The following is a 17,634-nucleotide window of genomic DNA, read 5'->3' on the forward strand; positions in this document are numbered from 1 at the left end:
GACAGCCAGAAGAGGCAGAGGCAGCAGTGCAGGTCATCAAGGCCATGACAGCCAGAAAAGGAAGAGGCAGCAGCACAGGTTGTCGAGGCTTTGACAGCCAGAAGAGGCAGAGGCAGCAGTGCAGATCGTTGAGGCTTTGACAGGCAGAAGGGGCAGTGGCAGCAGCGCAGGAAGTTGAGGCTTTGACAGCCAGAAGGGGCAGCGGCAGTAGCGCAGATCGTTGAGGCTTTGAAAGCCAGAAGGGGCAGCGGCAGCAGCACGGGACGTCAAGGCTTTGACAGCCAGAAGAGGCAGAGGCAGCAGCGCAGATCGTTGAGGCTTTGACAGCCAGAGGCGTCAGCAGCGCAGGTTGTCAAGGCTTTGACAGCCAGAGGAGGCGGAGGCAGCAGTGCAGGTCATCGAGGCTTTGACAGCCAGAAGAGGCAGAGGCAGCAGCGTAGATCGTTGAGGCATTGACAGCCAGAAGGGGCAGCGGCAGGAGCACAGGTCGTCAAGGCGTTGACAGCCAGGAGAGTCAGAGGCAGCAGAACAGGTCGTCGAGGCTTTAACAGCCAGAAGGGGCAGCGGCACCAGCGCAGGTCGTCGAGGCCTTGACAGCCAGAAGAGGCTGTGGCAGCAGTGCAGATCGTTGAGGCTTTGACAGCCAGAAGGGGCTGCGGTAGCAGCGCAGGTCATCGAGGCTTTGACAACAAGAAAAGGAAGAAGCAGCAGCGCAGGTCATCAAGGCCATGACAGCCAGAAAAGGAAGAGGCAGCAGCACAGGTTGTCGAGGCTTTGAGAGCCAGAAGAGGCAGAGGCAGCAGTGCAGATCGTCGAGGCTTTGACAGGCAGAAGGGGCAGTGGCAGCAGCGCAGGAAGTTGAGGCTTTGACAGCCAGAAGGGGCAGCGGCAGTAGCGCAGATCGTTGAGGCTTTGAAAGCCAGAAGGGGCAGCGGCAGCAGCACGGGACGTCAAGGCTTTGACAGCCAGAAGAGGCAGAGACAGCAGCGCATAACGTTGAGGCTTTGACAGCCAGAAGAGGCTGTGGCAGCAGTGCAGATCGTTGAGGCTTTGACAGCCAGAAGGGGCTGCGGTAGCAGCGCAGGTCATCGAGGCTTTGACAACAAGAAAAGGAAGAGGCAGCAGCGCAGGTCGTCGAGGCTTTGACAGCCAGAAGTGGCAGAGGTAGCAGCGCATAACGTTGAGGCTTTGACAGCGAGAAGAGGCTGTGGCAGCAGTGCAGATCGTTGAGGCTTTGACAGCCAGAAGGGGCTGCGGTAGCAGCGCAGGTCATCGAGGCTTTGACAACAAGAAAAGGAAGAGGCAGCAGCAGCAGGTCGTCAAGGCTTTGACAGCCAGAAGCGTCAGCAGCGCAGGTTGTCAAGGCTTCGACAGCCAGAAGAGGCGGAGGCAGCAGTGCAGGTCATCGAGGCTTTGACAGCCAGAAGGGGCTGTGGCAGAAGAGCAGGTCGTTGAGGCTTTGACAGCCAGACAGGGCAGCGGCAGCAGCAAAGGTCATCGAGTCTCTGACTTCCAGAAGAACCAGAGGCAGCAGCACAGGTTGTCGAGGCTTTGACAGCCAGAAGGGGCAGAGGCGGCAGCACAGGTTGTCGAGGCTTTGACAGCCAGAAGGGGCTGCGGTAGCAGCGCAGGTCATCGAGGCTTTGACAACAAGAAAAGGAAGAGGCAGCAGCAGCAGGTCGTCAAGGCTTTGACAGCCAGAAGCGTCAGCAGCGCAGGTTGTCAAGGCTTCGACAGCCAGAAGAGGCGGAGGCAGCAGTGCAGGTCATCGAGGCTTTGACAGCCAGAAGGGGCTGTGGCAGAAGAGCAGGTCGTTGAGGCTTTGACAGCCAGACAGGGCAGCGGCAGCAGCAAAGGTCATCGAGTCTCTGACTTCCAGAAGAACCAGAGGCAGCAGCACAGGTTGTCGAGGCTTTGACAGCCAGAAGGGGCAGAGGCGGCAGCACAGGTTGTCGAGGCTTTGACAGCCAGAAGGGGCTGCGGCAGCAGTGCAGGTTGTCGAGGCTTTGACAGCCAGAAGAGGCAGACAGCAGCGCATATCGTTGAGGCTTTGACAGCCAGAAGAGGCTGTGGCAGCAGCACGGGACGTCAAGGCTTTGACAGCCAGAAGAGGCAGAGACAGCAGCGCATAACGTTGAGGCTTTGACAGCCAGAAGAGGCTGTGGCAGCAGTGCAGATCGTTGAGGCTTTGACAGCCAGAAGGGGCTGCGGTAGCAGCGCAGGTCATCGAGGCTTTGACAACAAGAAAAGGAAGAAGCAGCAGCGCAGGTCATCAAGGCCATGACAGCCAGAAAAGGAAGAGGCAGCAGCACAGGTTGTCGAGGCTTTGACAGCCAGAAGAGGCAGAGGCAGCAGTGCAGATCGTCGAGGCTTTGACAGGCAGAAGGGGCAGTGGCAGCAGCGCAGGAAGTTGAGGCTTTGACAGCCAGAAGAGGCAGAGACAGCAGCGCATAACGTTGAGGCTTTGACAGCCAGAAGAGGCTGTGGCAGCAGTGCAGATCGTTGAGGCTTTGACAGCCAGAAGGGGCTGCGGTAGCAGCGCAGGTCATCGAGGCTTTGACAACAAGAAAAGGAAGAGGCAGCAGCGCAGGTCGTCGAGGCTTTGACAGCCAGAAGTGGCAGAGGTAGCAGGGCAGATCGATGAGGCTTTGACAGCCAGAAAGGGCAGCAGCAGCAGGTCGTCAAGGCTTTGACAGCCAGAAGCGTCAGCAGCGCAGGTTGTCAAGGCTTCGACAGCCAGAAGAGGCGGAGGCAGCAGTGCAGGTCATCGAGGCTTTGACAGCCAGAAGGGGCTGTGGCAGAAGAGCAGGTCGTTGAGGCTTTGACAGCCAGACAGGGCAGCGGCAGCAGCAAAGGTCATCGAGTCTCTGACTTCCAAAAGAACCAGAGGCAGCAGCACAGGTTGTCGAGGCTTTGACAGCCAGAAGGGGCAGAGGCGGCAGCACAGGTTGTCGAGGCTTTGACAGCCAGAAGGGGCTGCGGCAGCAGTGCAGGTCGTCGAGGCTTTGACAGCCAGAAGAGGCAGACAGCAGCGCATATCGTTGAGGCTTTGACAGCCAGAAGAGGCTGTGGCAGCAGCGCAGATCGTTGAGGCTTTGACAGCCAGAAGCGGCTGCAGCAGCAGCGCAGGTCATTGAGGCTTTGACAACAAGAAAAGGAAGAGGCAGCAGCGCAGGTCATCGAGGCTTTGACAGCCAGAAAAAGAAGAGGCAGCAGTTCAGGACCTTGAGGCTTTGACAGCCAGAAGAGGCAGAGGCAGCAGCGCAGATCGTCGAGGCTTTGACAGCCAGAAGCAGCAGAGGTAGCAGCGCAGATCGTCGAGGCTTTGACAGCCAGAAGGGGCAGCGGCAGCAGGTCGTCGAGGATTTGACAGCCAGAAGCGTTAGCAGCGCAGGTCATCGAGGCTTTGTCAGCCAGAAAAAGAAGAGGCAGCAGTGCAGGACCTTGAGGCTTTGACAGCCAGAAGAGGCAGAGGCAGCAGCGCATATCGTTAAGGCTTTGACAGCCAGGAGGGTCTGTGGCAGCAGCGCAGATCGTTGAGGCTTTGACAGCCAGAAAAGGAATAGGCAGCAGTGCAGGTCGTCGAGGCTTTGACAGCCAGAAGAGGCAGAGGCAGCAGCGATGATGGTTGAGGCTTTGACAGCCAGAAGCGACAGAGGCAGCAGCACAGGTCGTCGAGTCTTTGACAGCCAGAAGGGGCAGCGGCAGCAGCGGAGGTCGTCGAGGTCTTGACAGCCAGAAGCATCAGTGTCAGCAGCGCAGGTCGTCAAGGCTTTGACAGCCAGAACAGGCAAAGGCAGCAGCAAATGTCATTGAAGCTTTGATATCCAGAAGGGGCTGCGGCAGCAGAGCAGGTCGTTGAGGCTTTGACAGCCAGACGGGGCAGCGGCAGCAGCAAAGGTCATCGAATCTCTGACTTCCAGAAGAAGCAGAGGCAGCAGCACAGGTTGTCGAGGCTTTGACAGCCAGAAGGGGCAGAGGCGGCAGCACAGGTTGTCGAGGCTTTGACAACAAGAAGGGGCTGCGGCAGCAGTGCAGGTCGTCGAGGCTTTGACAGCCAGAATAGGCGGAGGCAGCAGCGCAGGTCGCTGAGGCTTTGACAGCCAGAATGGGCAGCAGCAGCAGCGCAGGTTGTCGAGTCTTTGACAGCCAGAAGAGGCGGAGGCAGCAGTTCAGCTCATCGAGACTTTGACAGCCAGAAGAGGCAGAGGCAGCAGCGCATATCGTTGAGGCATTGACAGCCAGAAGGGGCAGCGGCAGCAGAGCAGGTTGTCGAGACTTTGACAGCCAGAAAAGGAAGAGGCAGCAGCACAGGTCGTCGAGGCTTTGACAGCCAGAAGAGGCAGAGGCAGCAGCGCATATCGTTGAGGCTTTGACAGCCAGAAGAGGCTGTGGCAGCAGCGCAGATCGTTGAGGCTTTGGCAGCCAGAAGGGGCTGCGGCAGCAGCCCAGGTCTTCGAGGCTTTGACAACAAGAAAAGGAAGAGGCAGCAGCGCAGGTCGTCGAGGCTTTGACAGCCAGAAAAGAAAGAGGCAGCAGTGCAGGTCGTCCAGGCTTTGACAGCCAGAAGAGGCAGAGGCAGCAGCACAGATTGTCGAGGCTTTGACAGCCAGAAGAGGCAGAGGCAGCAGCGCAGATCGTTGAGGCTTTGACAGCCAGAAGCGTCAGCAGCGCAGGTTGTCAAGGCTTTGACAGCCAGAGGAGGCGGAGGCAGCAGTGCAGGTCATCGAGGCTTTGACAGCCAGAAGAGGCAGAGGCAGCAGCGTAGATCGTTGAGGCATTGACAGCCAGAAGGGGCAGCGGCAGCAACACAGGTCGTCAAGGCGTTGACAGCCAGGAGAGGCAGAGGCAGCAGCACAGGTCGTCGAGGCTTTAACAGCCAGAAGGGGCAGCGGCACCAGCGCAGGTCGTCGAGGCCTTGACAGCCAGAAGCATCAGTGTCAGCAGCGCAGGTCGTCAAGGCTTTGACAGCCAGAAGAAGCGGAGGCAGCAGTGCAGGTTGTCGAGGCTTTGACACCCAGAAGAGGCAGAGGCAGCAGTGCAGGTCATCAAGGCTTTGACAGCCAGAAGAGGCAGAGGCAGCAGCACAGGTCGTCGAGGCTTTAACAGCCAGAAGGGGCAGCGGCAGCAGCGGAGGTCGTCGAGGTCTTGACAGCCAGAAGCATCAGTGTCAGCAGCGCAGGTCGTCAAGGCTTTGACAGCCAGAACAGGCAAAGGCAGCAGCAAATGTCATTGAAGCTTTGATATCCAGAAGGGGCTGCGGCAGCAGAGCAGGTCGTTGAGGCTTTGACAGCCAGACGGGGCAGCGGCAGCAGCAAAGGTCATCGAATCTCTGACTTCCAGAAGAAGCAGAGGCAGCAGTGCAGGTTGTCGAGGCTTTGACAGCCAGAAGAGGCAGAGGCAGCAGCACCAATCGTCGAGGCTTTGACAGCTAGCAGCGGCAGCGGCAGCAGGTCGTCGAGGCTTTTACAGCCAGAAGCGTCAGCAGCGCAGGTTGTCAAGGCTTTGACAGCCAGATGAGGCAGAGGCAGCAGCGCAGATTGTTGAGGCTTTGACAGCCAGAAGGGGCAGCGGCAGCAGCACAGGTCGTCAAGGCTTTGACCGTCAGAATGTGCTGCAGCAGCAGCGCAGATCGTCGAGGCTTTGACAGCCAGAAGGGGCAGCGGCAGCAGCACAGGTCATCGGGGCTTTGACAGCCAGAAAAGGAAGAGGCAGCAGCGCAGATCGTTGAGGCTTTGACAGCCAGAAGGGACAGCGGCTATTGCGCAGGTCGTCGAGTCTTTGACAGCCAGAAACGGAAGAGGCAGCAGTGCAGGTCGTCGAGGCTTTGACAGCCAGAAGATGCAGAGGCAGCAGCGCAGATTTTCGAGGCTTTGACAGCCAGAAGGGGCTGCGGCAGCAGCTCAGATCTTCGAGGCTTTGACAGCCAGAAAAGGAAGAGGCAGCAGCGCAGGTCGTCGAGGCTTTGACAGCCAGACAGGGCAGCGGCAGCAGCGCAGGTCATCGAGGCTTTGCCCGTCAGAATGTGCTGCAGCAGCAGCGCAGGTCGTTGAGGATTTGACAGCCAGACAGGGCAGCGGCAGCAGCAGCAGCACAAGTGGTCTCACTGGCAGAGCCTAAGTGACACCAGATAAAGTTGAGCAATGGACTCAATCCTGATATTCACCTGAGATGGTGGTGCTTTGTTTTGACCCCCAGGCTTGTTGTGACCCATGGAAGGTATAGAGCTGCTGCCCCCCCCCCCCTTATCAGACAACAAATATCATGTATTTCATAAGCATATATTTTCATGGTTTTACAGTTTTAGTGTGAGCTCAGTTTCTAAAAAGCACCTCTTGAACGGGTTATTTTGGGATTGATTCAGGTTGGCCCCCAAAGCAGCTCACTTCAAATCAATGGTCTCCAGCAAGAAGCACCCACCACGCATGACCCCTCCTGCCCCTTCTCATCCCAACGTGGCTGCAGCAGAAGCTAGGCTGGTGCTTCCATTTGGAACTATGGAGTTCTCTGCTGGTTTCTGGTGGGCCTGGACCCCGCCTTCCAACCTCTAGGGCTGGGCATGGCCCTCCCAATCTAACTCACCTCTGCTCTCACAGTCAGGTACATTTTGGTTGGAAAGGGAAGGAAAGAGTATGAGCTGGTTGGAATCATGCTGAACCAAACACATCCTAAGCTGGGTCTGAACTGCAGGAGGGTTTGGACTTGGCTCATAAAGAGCATGAGATGACGCTTGAAACTGGAGAAATCTCTTCAGTTCAAAGACTTAGTGGCCTCAATAAATATATGAAAAAAGCTTATTTGGACGAGCAAAGAATTATTGTTGTTGTTGTTGTTGTTGTTGTTGTTGTTGTTATTATGTCTCCCCACCCCGATACATAGCGGAACAAAGAGAAAAAAAGATATATAATAAACCAGCAGACATACAAAAATCAATCTTTAAAGCAGGCAAAAATAAATACATATGAACTTATACCAGCTTTAAGGTGTTTCCAATAGTACATATAAAAATGTAATTTTAAGAAAAATCTTAGCCTTCCAAAGGTGAAGACTTGCTCATCCATTAACGGAATACCTGTATGATTGCTGCCTGCAGTAACTTGCGCGCTAGGTCACGGAAGTGTCTGTATCAGAGTCGGACATCCCCTAAGTTGGAGCAAAGCCACTGTAAGTGCATCTTTTATTATGTATACATTCATCTTCTATCAAAAAAACACTGTCCATATATATTAGACATGATAGCAGTGAATGCAGTTGAAGTTGTACAATTAAATAAAAAATGTGTAAATACTAAAGAACATTTGACAGTTAAATTGTGAGGAATAAAGAAACCATTAGAAACATTAGAACAGGCATTCCCTGTTTCCAGTTCCTACCTCCAAGTAAAACGCCATGCCAATGGCTTTCTTCTTGTTGTTCGGACAGCACATATATTTCCGTGCCAATCGGGCAATCCTATTATACTGTTCTGTTGAGGAGGTGAACAAAGTCCTGAAACATAAGAGTAAGAGACAAAGAATTCACAAGTCTGAAGCTGGCAGGAAGAACCACCCAGCGTTCCTGCACAACAACAACCACCACCAGGTTACTTGAACGCTGAGCAGAGCCTCCCGCCTGCATTCGCTCCCTAAGATGCACACACATTTCCCCTTACTTTTTAGGAGGGGGAAAGTGTGTCTTATAGAGTGAACAATATGGTACATTTTCTGAAATAAATAAGAAGTTTATCCCCATTTCCCCAGAAAGCAGGCCTTGCTCTTCATGCCTCACCTGCCAGTCCTTTTCACCTTCTTACCTTGCCAGAAGACGAATGCCTTTGAAAAAGCTTTCTGGACTTGACAGCATATCCCAGCAGCTTTGCAACCCCAAAACCTCAAATTCGTCAAGGTATTCAACACGCCCAATCAGTTGTTTCAGGGCCTGCACAGCGGTCCTGAGTCAAGTGAAGGAATTAAGAATATTATATTTTAAAAATTTGTATACTGCCCTTCACCCGTAGATCTCCGGGCAGTTCACAACATAAAAATGCAAGTTAAAAAGCACAAAATACAGAATAAAAACAAGAACCAAAGCAAACCAATAACTCCTCTCCCTCTAACAAACACAGTTGAAAGGGCATAGGAGGTTAATCAGCCAATGGCCTGATTGAAGAGGACCATTTTTGCCTGGCATCTAAAGGCACCAGGCAAGCCTCCCTGGGGAGAGCAACCCACTAATGGGGAGCCACCACAGAAAAGGCCCCTTCTTGTGTGGAGGAGGCATGTGAAGAGGGGCTTCCGATGATGAGCGCAAGGTCTGGGTAGGTTCATCTGGGGAGTTTTAGGTCCTTGACATCTTGCAGTCCAACCCCAACCATCACCCCCTGCAGCCTCCCCCATGTTTCCAGCACAAGCGGCAACCTTTCGGCTGTGATGGAGACTTAAGGTTTCATGACACGTGAGTCCCACCACACCCAAATCAGCCCATCGTGCGGGAGAGTCTCCAACATCCTCTCCCATCCTAGTGTCCTTCAGATGTTTTGGGCTACAATAACTCCCATCTTCAGCCCCGTTGTGCTGGCTGGGGCTGGTGGGAGTTGTGGTCCAAAGTGACTGAAGAGCACAGGGGTTGGGGAAGCCTGGGTCTCCTAGCTATCTAACCTAAGCAGAACCTCCATGTCCAAATGAAGCCTATCTCTTGGGGGAGAGCTGAGCCATCACCACTATGGGTCAGAGAGAGAAGGGAGGCCCCCCCCAAATGCATTAGCAGGTCCCTTACATCAGTGGATCGAGATGCGAAGAGGGCTCCGGGATTAGACTTGCCACCCTCGAACCTCTTCTTCTCGCCTCATGGACAAAACAGATCTGAGTGCTAAGTGCAAACAGCAGGTGGTGGAACATGCTCTTCAGGATACCTGCAGCCTCAGGGAACGACAGGATATGACACAGAGCGTTGGTAGCCTGGAGGGACAAGGACAGGAGAACGGCATTCAGCAGAGGTCATCGTCAGATCAAGATCTCAGACTCAGACGCGACTCAGAGCCCCGGTCCATTTCCCTCAGTGTTGTCTACACTGACTAGCAGTGGCTGTCCAGGGTTTCAGGCAAGGAACTCCCCGACATGGAGATGCTGGGGCCCTTCTGCATACAAAGCAGGTGCTCACAGGATGGACCACTTATTAAGATGCACCCCCCTCCCAGCAAGAAGCCCCCAGCCCCATCCAGCTCCCATTCAAAACAATCCAGGAGAGAGAAACTGAGTGGTTTCGTACCGCCATTGGCATTTGAGAAGTGCTGCGTCGCCTGGAAGTGACTTCCGCTTTGGGGTCTTCATCCTGCAGCCTTTTCAGGAGAGGTCTCAGCAGCTTGACGCTGGAATACTGATCAGCGACCAAGGCCTTCCAGATCACCGTGGCACTTCTGCAATTTTTCAAAACAGAATTTTTCCCTTTTCCTTTTCTTAAAAAAAGTCAGGCCTTTGATATTTTCTTTATATTGCACATACATTAGCAAAGAAAGAAACCACAACTCGGAGCACAATTTTTTGCAAGTACGAAATTCAATATAAATAAATATAAATTAAGAAACCCCTTAAATCTACCCCTCCCCATTTTCACATCACAAAAACTTACTCATCACACTCCATCGAACAGTCCAACAGGCTGTCTACGACCGGCTGCATGCGCTTGGTGGCTAGGCTGACAAGAGCCGAAAGTGTCACTTCCTTAGTGCGGGTGTCGGGGATCTGGTGGAGACGGTTGTAAATCTCCTTCACAACCATAGGCAGCTGGAAGAAGATAAAAGAAGACCAGGATGAGAAAGTGTGGTGAACCTGTTTCTATTTTGCTTAATGTATGTAGGGTTTGGTGTCAGCGTTACTCGTGCCGGTTCTCTGCCGTTCACTTGTGTTCCTTTGGTGGTGAGAGAGGTTGGGGTGGCCTAGGGTGTGGTTGTTTGTTTGTGATTGGCTGTGGTGATCTTTGTTTTGAATCAATTCCAGTACCCTTTTGGTACTAGATTCTGGCTCCTGCAAAGTCAATACTAAATCGTCAGCAAATGCTTTCAGTTTGTACTGTTTAGCACCCACTTGTATGCCTTTAACCAATTGGTCCTTTCTGATCATATTTAACAAAACCTCCAGGACCGATATAAAAAGCAATGGAGAGATTGGGCAACCTTGTCGTGTTCCTTTCTCAATCTTAAACTCTTCTGTCACTGCATTGTTCACAATTAATTTTGCCTTTTGTTCTGAATAAATTGCACCTATACCATTTTCAAAACCTTGACCTACCCCCATCCCCTGTAGATTCTTCTTCATAAAACTCCAAGAAATGTTGTCAAAGGCCTTCTCTGCATCCACAAAAATCAAAACTGCCTTAGTATTGATATTCACTTGTAATTTTTCTAGAATATAAATTATATTCCTCGTATTATCAGACAAATGTCTGCCCGGGAGAAAGCCCGCTTGGTCTTTATGAATTTCTTCTACTAACACCCTTTTTAATCTTTTAGCCAAAATATCTGCAAAAATTTTGTAATCTTCCATTCTATTTCCTGGTTCATCAATTTCATATATTGTACTTGATATAACTTTATCTCTTTCAGGATCTCCTGTGATTTTGGTTTTGCTCTCAGCTTCTTCTCTCCTTCCTTTATTTTTTCCAAGATTTTATCCTTTTTTTCATTTTGGGTTCTCTTCTTGTTGACGACTCTTAACGACTGCAATAGGTCTTACAGGAAAAAGCAGGAAAGAGACTGGAAAGAGAAGCTGCTGAATTGCAACTTATTACCAAACTTAAAACCATGGAGAGACCTGGTCTGAACAAAGACATTGGATTCTTATCTCATTATACATGACAAAGCCACTTTTCACCTTCTCACCCCTTGCTTTTTCCTGTAAGACCTATTGCAGTCGTTAAGAGTCGTCAACAGGCTCATCACAGCTATCTGCCAATCACCCATTCCCACCACCCTTCTGAGTAATACCCATCCCCACCTTCTCACTATATAAAAGGGTCTGGTGACTTCTGTTTCAGTGTATTTGAAGAAGTGTGCATGCACACAAAAGCTCATACCTAGAACTAACTTAGTTGGTCTTTAAGGTGCTACTGGAAGGAATTTTTTGTTTTGACTATGGCAGACCAACACGGCTACCTATCTGTAACTCCCCCACAACAAACACTCTGCGAGGTGAGTGGGGCTGAGAGACTTCAAAGAAGTGTAACTGGCCCAAGGTCACCCAGCAGCTGCATGTGGAGGAACCCGGTTCCCCAGATTACGAGTCTACCGCTCTTAACCACTACACCACACTGGCTCTTCTTACTTCCCACACAATGCCTTCTTACTTCCCAGAAACAAGCTAATTCTAAGTCCGAAGAGAATGTTTGATTTAGAGGAAACCTGCTCCCCCTGCCTCCGTTTTGAGCCTTACGTCCTCCATTTCCATGCCGCATTCCTCAAGGAAGGACCTCAGGAGCTTTCCTGCAGCCTGAGAGACGGCTCTGTCTTCCACTGTCAGGTTGTCAATCGCCTTCAACACGACTTCGTTGATCTGGCTGGGCGTGAGGTGCTCCCCAAAAGCCTGGCACAAAGAAGAAAGAAGAGGGAGTTTTCTTCTGCTCCACACTCTGACCACGTTTCAGTAGTCCAAGGGTGCCTTCACAAACCAAGTGAAAGACATCTCCACTCTGCCTTGAGAGGGTTGAACTAAGTGACCCCCACGTCCCTTCCAACTCTACAATTTGGTGATTCTATTTATGTGTTTATTTAAGTAGCTGAAAGATTTTACAACAAACCAAACTAAAAGTCAGGTGACGCCTTGCTATTTTCGATCCACATCTTAAATTGGTTATGACATTGGAACATGAAGAGGTTCAATCTAAAATCAGACTAGAAAATTTTAAAAAAAAATCCCTCCAGGAACAGAGAGGGTGAATAATAGTGGCTATCCGTTATATAACCAATGCCTAACAGACTGGGTGGGAACCTGCCGGCTGTGTGTTTAGTTCTTAATATACAACAAAAACACCCACCACAAGGTTGGCATAGTCCACTGGCTTGGCAGTGCCTTGTGAAAGATGCATCGAATGAGTCAACTTTTCCTATTCTTTTTCCGCCCTGAGGAGCCCAAGGTGGCAATGCATGGTTCTCTCTCCTCCCCGTTTTAGTCTCATGAGGTAGGTTAGACTGAGAGACTGTGACTGACTCGTGAGTGGGGATCTGAACCCTAGGTCTCCCAGCACCTGGTAGAATTTCAATAAGTAGAATTCTGCATGCAGTTTAGGCTACCGGGCACTTGTCTTTGAGCAATTTATTCTAATACAATGCATTTCTGAATGTTATTTACACTAATAGCTCACGCATGGATTTTTTTACACACTGTTTGGCATTGCGAAATTCAAGGACATGTGAATTTCAAAGGCGGGTTGTGTTTCAGTTCTCCTGTTGTTTCTGAAAGCCTTGATCTGATAGCTTTGGCTTCCAGTGTGAACTGCTCTGAATCTCTCCCTCATCCCTAGAAGGCGTGGGCTGCCTGAGGGCAGGCTGAAGTTGGTGGGGCAGGGCCCCGTTGGCCCGAGTGAGCAAATCTTTGCTAACTGGGAGTGGCTGCGGTCTTAGCAATAAAGAGTACAAAAGGCCACCCCTACCTTGGCCACTTTTGCGATGTTGTAGTGGAAGAGAGAGGGCCCAGGGATGAAGAAGTCTTCTCGGACCCATCTGACCATGTTGCCTTTCTTATTTTTATTCCTCCTCTTCTCCAGTTCCTTACCTAAGCAGGGTCGGGTTTTGGAATATGCATGCAAAAGAACCCAGCATTAGTGCTCCCTGCTCAAAACCTCCAGTTTTCCCGCTGGGACCAACAAAAACAATTATTGGTTTCACCTCAAAAATTATAATTCGGAATTGGAAAAAAGGTTCAGAAGGGGGCAACCAAAAGGACTGGGGTGCTTGTGGAGCAAATGCTGGTTGCAGCATTTGGGGGGCGGTTCCGTTTAGAAAAACGGCGAGGAAGAGGAGACACAATGTATGGCTTGGAGAAAGTGGAGAGAGAAAGCTTTCTCTCTTGCCCTCATAACATGAGAACAACTGGACCTCCAATGAAACTGAAGTTTCAGGATGGTCCTTCTTCTTGCAATGCACAGCTAAACTCTGGAACTCCCTGCCACAGGAGGCACTGATGGCCACGGACCAAGATGGCTTTCAAAGAAGATGAGGCAAATTCATGGAAGAGAAGGCTACCCATGGCTATTAGCCAGGATGGCTATGCTCTGCCTCCATGGTCAGAGGCAGCAAAGTACAGGAGTAGAAAGAGCTTGAATTCTGCTTGCTGGATTCCCACAAGCATCTGATCAACCCCTGTGGGAACAGGATGCTGGACTGGGCTGGGCCACTGGTCAGGTCCAGAAGGCTTTTCTGATGAACATCAGCAGTGAATTCCTCCCCCAAGACTGCCCTCTCATCTCTGGCCAACGGGGTGTTGGCGTTAGGCCAGTGCTAGCACAATTCTGGCCCTCCTGAACTCCCTGATCAACCCCAGCAGCAGCCAGCATGGGCAACACTCAGGGATGATGGGAGTTGGAGCAGCCTCTGGAGGGCTACAGATCTCCCACCCTGCGGCTTACAAGAAACAAGCCATTTCCCAGCATCCCCCTCACCCATTTTGGCTATCATGATGTAATGGAGATGGTACAAGGCCTCTGCTGACTGCAGGCCAATCTCCTTCACGTTGTCTGCGAGGTGAAGGGACAAGAGCGCCACCAGCTGTCCAAGAAGGGGGAAATCCTGGGATACCTAAGAAGTGGAGAGAGAGAGATGCACAGTCAGCCCTTGTCCCACAGAGCCCAGCAAGAGAAAACCGTCTGGCATGCTTTCAGAAGAAGAAGAAGAAGAGTTTGGATTTGATTTATTTATTTTTTAATGGATTTTTATTAAGATTTTAAAGGTTAGGGAAAAAAAGATAAACAAATATCAATTTAAACAAAACAAAAAAAAAAACCCAGACAATTAAAAAAAACAAATCAAACCTTTACATAACTGTCAGAGCTGCCTCTAGGTCCCAGCTCACAGAGGACCAACGCTAGGCTGATGTTATGTACAAAAGTCTTTATTGAAGTTTAATTTCCATTTCAAAGCCAGGGCGTGCAGCCCTACGTCTAGACTCTAGATCGGCGAAGTCCCGTCTGAGTCTCCGCCCCTTCCACACCAGTTTAAGATCCTAGCACTGCTCCACCTCCTGCGCTGCACTCTTCTCCTCTGGGTCCTCCTGCCCGCTGGGGCATTGCCCTTTCTAGACTCTTCCGACGCTGAGTCGCTTAGCTCCTCCCCCTGCCTCCGGCGTGCTTTAGGACCCGGTTCCCAATCCTCACTCTCTGCTGTCCCGCGCTCCTGTACATTTGAACTTGCTTCTCGCGCCAACCCAGTGACCTTTCTCCTAACCATTACACTACCACAATAACTGTCAGGGGCTCAGGAGCAGAGGCACAGGGGAGAGAGGAAATGGAGAGCGAAGGGGAAGAATCGGAGGGCAGCGTAGGGGAGTATGAAAGTGGCCCGAGAGATTCCATGAGCTTCTCCAGCGAATCAGAAGATTCCCAGAGGGGGGCGCCGATGGCCAGTGCAAGGGGGGTCCCAGGGGGGACACACCAGAAGCAAGGGGCCAGCGGGGACTCCCAAAGCAGCAGCGGGAGATCAGGACCAGCTCCTCCACCAGAGCGTGGTTTGGGGAAAGAGTCCCATGTATCAGGGCCAGCTTCTCCTCCAGCAGGGAGAGAAGATGAATCAGGGCTGGACACGCCTCTATCGCAGAGTGAGGGAACGGAGGGGAAGTCAGGTCCAGCTAGCCTCTCCGAAGGGGGAAGCAGTGACAGGAGCAGTGTAACGGTCAGGAGGAAGGTTGCCGGCTGGGCGCGCGCGCCAAGTTCGAATGTACAGGCGCGCGGAACAGCAGGAAACCCGGATTGGGAACCAGGTCCTAAAGCCCGCCGGAGGGAGGGGGAAGACTCAGGGGACTCAGCGTCAGAAGAGTCTAGAAAGGGCGAGACCCCAGCGGACAGGCGGGCCCAGAGGAGAAAAGAGCAAAGGAAGAGGTGGAGCAAGGCTAGAGTCTTAAACTGGTGTCGGGGGGAAGGAGATTCAGACGGAGCTTCAGCGGTCTAGAGTTTGAGACGTAGAGCTACGCGCCGCGGCTTTGAAATCGAAACTGAACTTCAATAAAGACTTTTGTATATAACAACGAACTGGCGTTGGTCCTTTGTGAGCTGGGACCTCGGGCAGCTCTGACAATAACTTTCTTTCCTTTACTTATTTCCTTGACTTCCTCACACCTCCCTTTTTTGTATTCTAGTTCAATTAGATATTTCAGCAAATCCTTTCCATCTTCGTTTTTATCCTAATAATTTATCTTAACATACTATAATTTTACATTCTCTTCTTTCACCAATTAACAATCCATTTTTACTTAGACCTTTATATCATTTCTGCTAAAACCACATAACTTCATTCCAACATCCTTCTAACATTCCTTAATTTTACAATGTTTCTGTAGATAAACTTTAAATTTCTTCCAATCTTCTTCCACCAACTCTTCTCCTTGGTCTCGGATTCTGCCAGTCATTTCTGCCAGTTCCATATAGTCCATCACCTTCATCTGCCATTCTTCCCAGGTGGGTAGACCTTGTGTCTTCCAATATTTTGCAATGAGTATTCTTGCTGCTGTTGTGGCATACATAAAGAAAGTTCTATCCTTCTTTGACACCAATTGGCCAACCATGCCCAGGAGAAAGGCCTCTGGTTTCTTCTGAAAGGTATACTTAAATACCTTTTCATTTCATTATAGATCATCTCCCAGAAAGTCTTAATCCTTGGGCATGTCCACCAAAGGTGAAAAAATGTACCCTCAGTCTCTTTACATTTCCAACATTTATTATCGGGCAAATGATAAATTTTTGCAAGCTTGACTGGTGTCATGTACCACCTGTAAATCATTTTCATTAAGTTTTCTCTTAGGGCATTACATGCCGTGAATTTCATGCCTGTGGTCCATAACTGTTCCCAGGCAGCCATCATAATGTTATGTCCAACATCTTGTGCCCATTTAATCATAGCAGATTTCACCATTTCATCCTGAGTATTCCATTTCAACAGCAAGTTATACATTCTTGACAAATTCTTAGTTTTAGGATCTAACAGTTCTGTTTCCAATTTTGATTTTTCCACCAGAAAGCCAATTTTCTTATCCAAATTGTAAGCCTCCATTATTTGGTAATAATGAAGCCAGTCTCGTACTTTGTTTTTTAGTTTTTCAAAACTCTGCAGTTTTAATCTGTCCCCTTCTTGTTCCAAAATTTCCCAATATTTCGGCCACTTGGCCTCCATATTGAGCTTTTTCTGAGCCTTTGCTTCCATTGGTGACAACCACCTTGGAGTTTTGTTTTCAAGCAAATCCTTATATCTTATCCAGACATTAAACAGTGCTTTCCTGACAATATGGTTTTTAAACGCTTTATGTGCTTTGACCTTGTCATACCACAGATATGCATGCCACCCAAATACATTATTAAAACCTTCTAGGTCTAAAATGTCTATGTTTTCAAGAAGCAGCCATTCTCTCAGCCAACAAAATGCGGCTGATTCATAATAAAGCTTAAGGTCTGGCAGGGCAAATCCACCTCTTTCTTTAGCATCAGTTAGTATCTTAAATTTCTTGCCCTGCCAGACAAATCTAGAGATATCTTTCTGCCACTTCTTGAAACAATCCATTTTGTCCAAAATTTGCAGTGTTTGAAACAAAAACACCATCCTTGGCAATACATTCATTTTTATCGCAGCAATTCAGCCTAGCAATGATAACTTCAAATTTGTCCATATTTCTAGATCCTTTTTCACTTCCGTCCAACATTTTTCATAATTATCTTTAAATAAATTCACATTCTTAGCAGTCATGTTAACCCCTAAGTATTTCACTTTCTTAACCAATGTTAATCCTGTCTCCTTCTGAAACTTCTCTCTCTCAATCACTGTTAGATTTTTCTCTAAAACCTTAGTTTTCAACTTATTCAACTTAAATCCTGCGAGCGGTTGCCGAACAACTCCAGGCACGCCTGGAAGAAGCGGACCATTTGGATCCCTTCCAGTCGGGATTCAGGCCTCATCATGGGACTGAAACTGCCTTGGTCGCACTGGTTGATGATCTCCGGCGGGCTAGGGACAAAGGTGAGAGCTGTTTCCTAGTTCTGCTGGATCTCTCAGCGGCGTTTGATACCATCAACCATAACATCCTTCTGGACCGTCTTGAGGGGCTGGGAGCTGGGGGCACTGTCATACAGTGGTTCCGCTCCTTCCTCCTGGGCCGTGTTCAGAAAGTGGTGGTGGGGGATGAGTGTTCAGACCCCTGGGCTCTCACTTGTGGGGTGCCTCAGGGTTCTGTCCTCTCCCCCATGCTTTTCAACATTTACATGCAGCCGCTGGGAGAGATCATCAGGAGGTTTGGGCTGGGTGTTCATCAGTATGCGGATGATACCCAGCTCTACCTCTCTTTTAAATCAGAACCAGTGAGGGCGGTGAAGGTCCTGTGTGAGTGTCTGGAGGCGGTTGGAGGATGGATGGCGGCTAACAGATTGAGGTTGAATCCTGACAAGACAGAAGTACTGTTTTTGGGGGAC

At 50.2% G+C, this 17,634-nt stretch overlaps 1 protein-coding gene across 1 annotated transcript in view; it reads right to left on the reverse strand.

Moving 5' to 3' along the window:
* Positions 1 to 9,207: 9,207 nt before the first annotated feature.
* LOC309345379 (maestro heat-like repeat-containing protein family member 7) overlaps positions 9,208 to 17,634 on the reverse strand; it is a gene marked incomplete at its 5' end in the record, with an annotated part of 18,528 nt that continues 10,101 nt past the window's right edge. Inside the window, 4 exons of the mRNA XM_081868393.1 lie at positions 9,208 to 9,761; positions 11,406 to 11,555; positions 12,622 to 12,743; positions 13,630 to 13,765. Coding sequence (XP_081724519.1) covers positions 9,603 to 9,761; positions 11,406 to 11,555; positions 12,622 to 12,743; positions 13,630 to 13,765 — 567 coding nt within the window. The 3' untranslated portion in view covers positions 9,208 to 9,602. The remainder of the gene's footprint in view (positions 9,762 to 11,405; positions 11,556 to 12,621; positions 12,744 to 13,629; positions 13,766 to 17,634) is intronic.

Source organism: Podarcis erhardii, assembly GCF_964252035.2.
Source record: "Podarcis erhardii genome assembly, chromosome: 7".
Taxonomy (NCBI): Eukaryota; Metazoa; Chordata; class Lepidosauria; order Squamata; family Lacertidae; genus Podarcis; species Podarcis erhardii.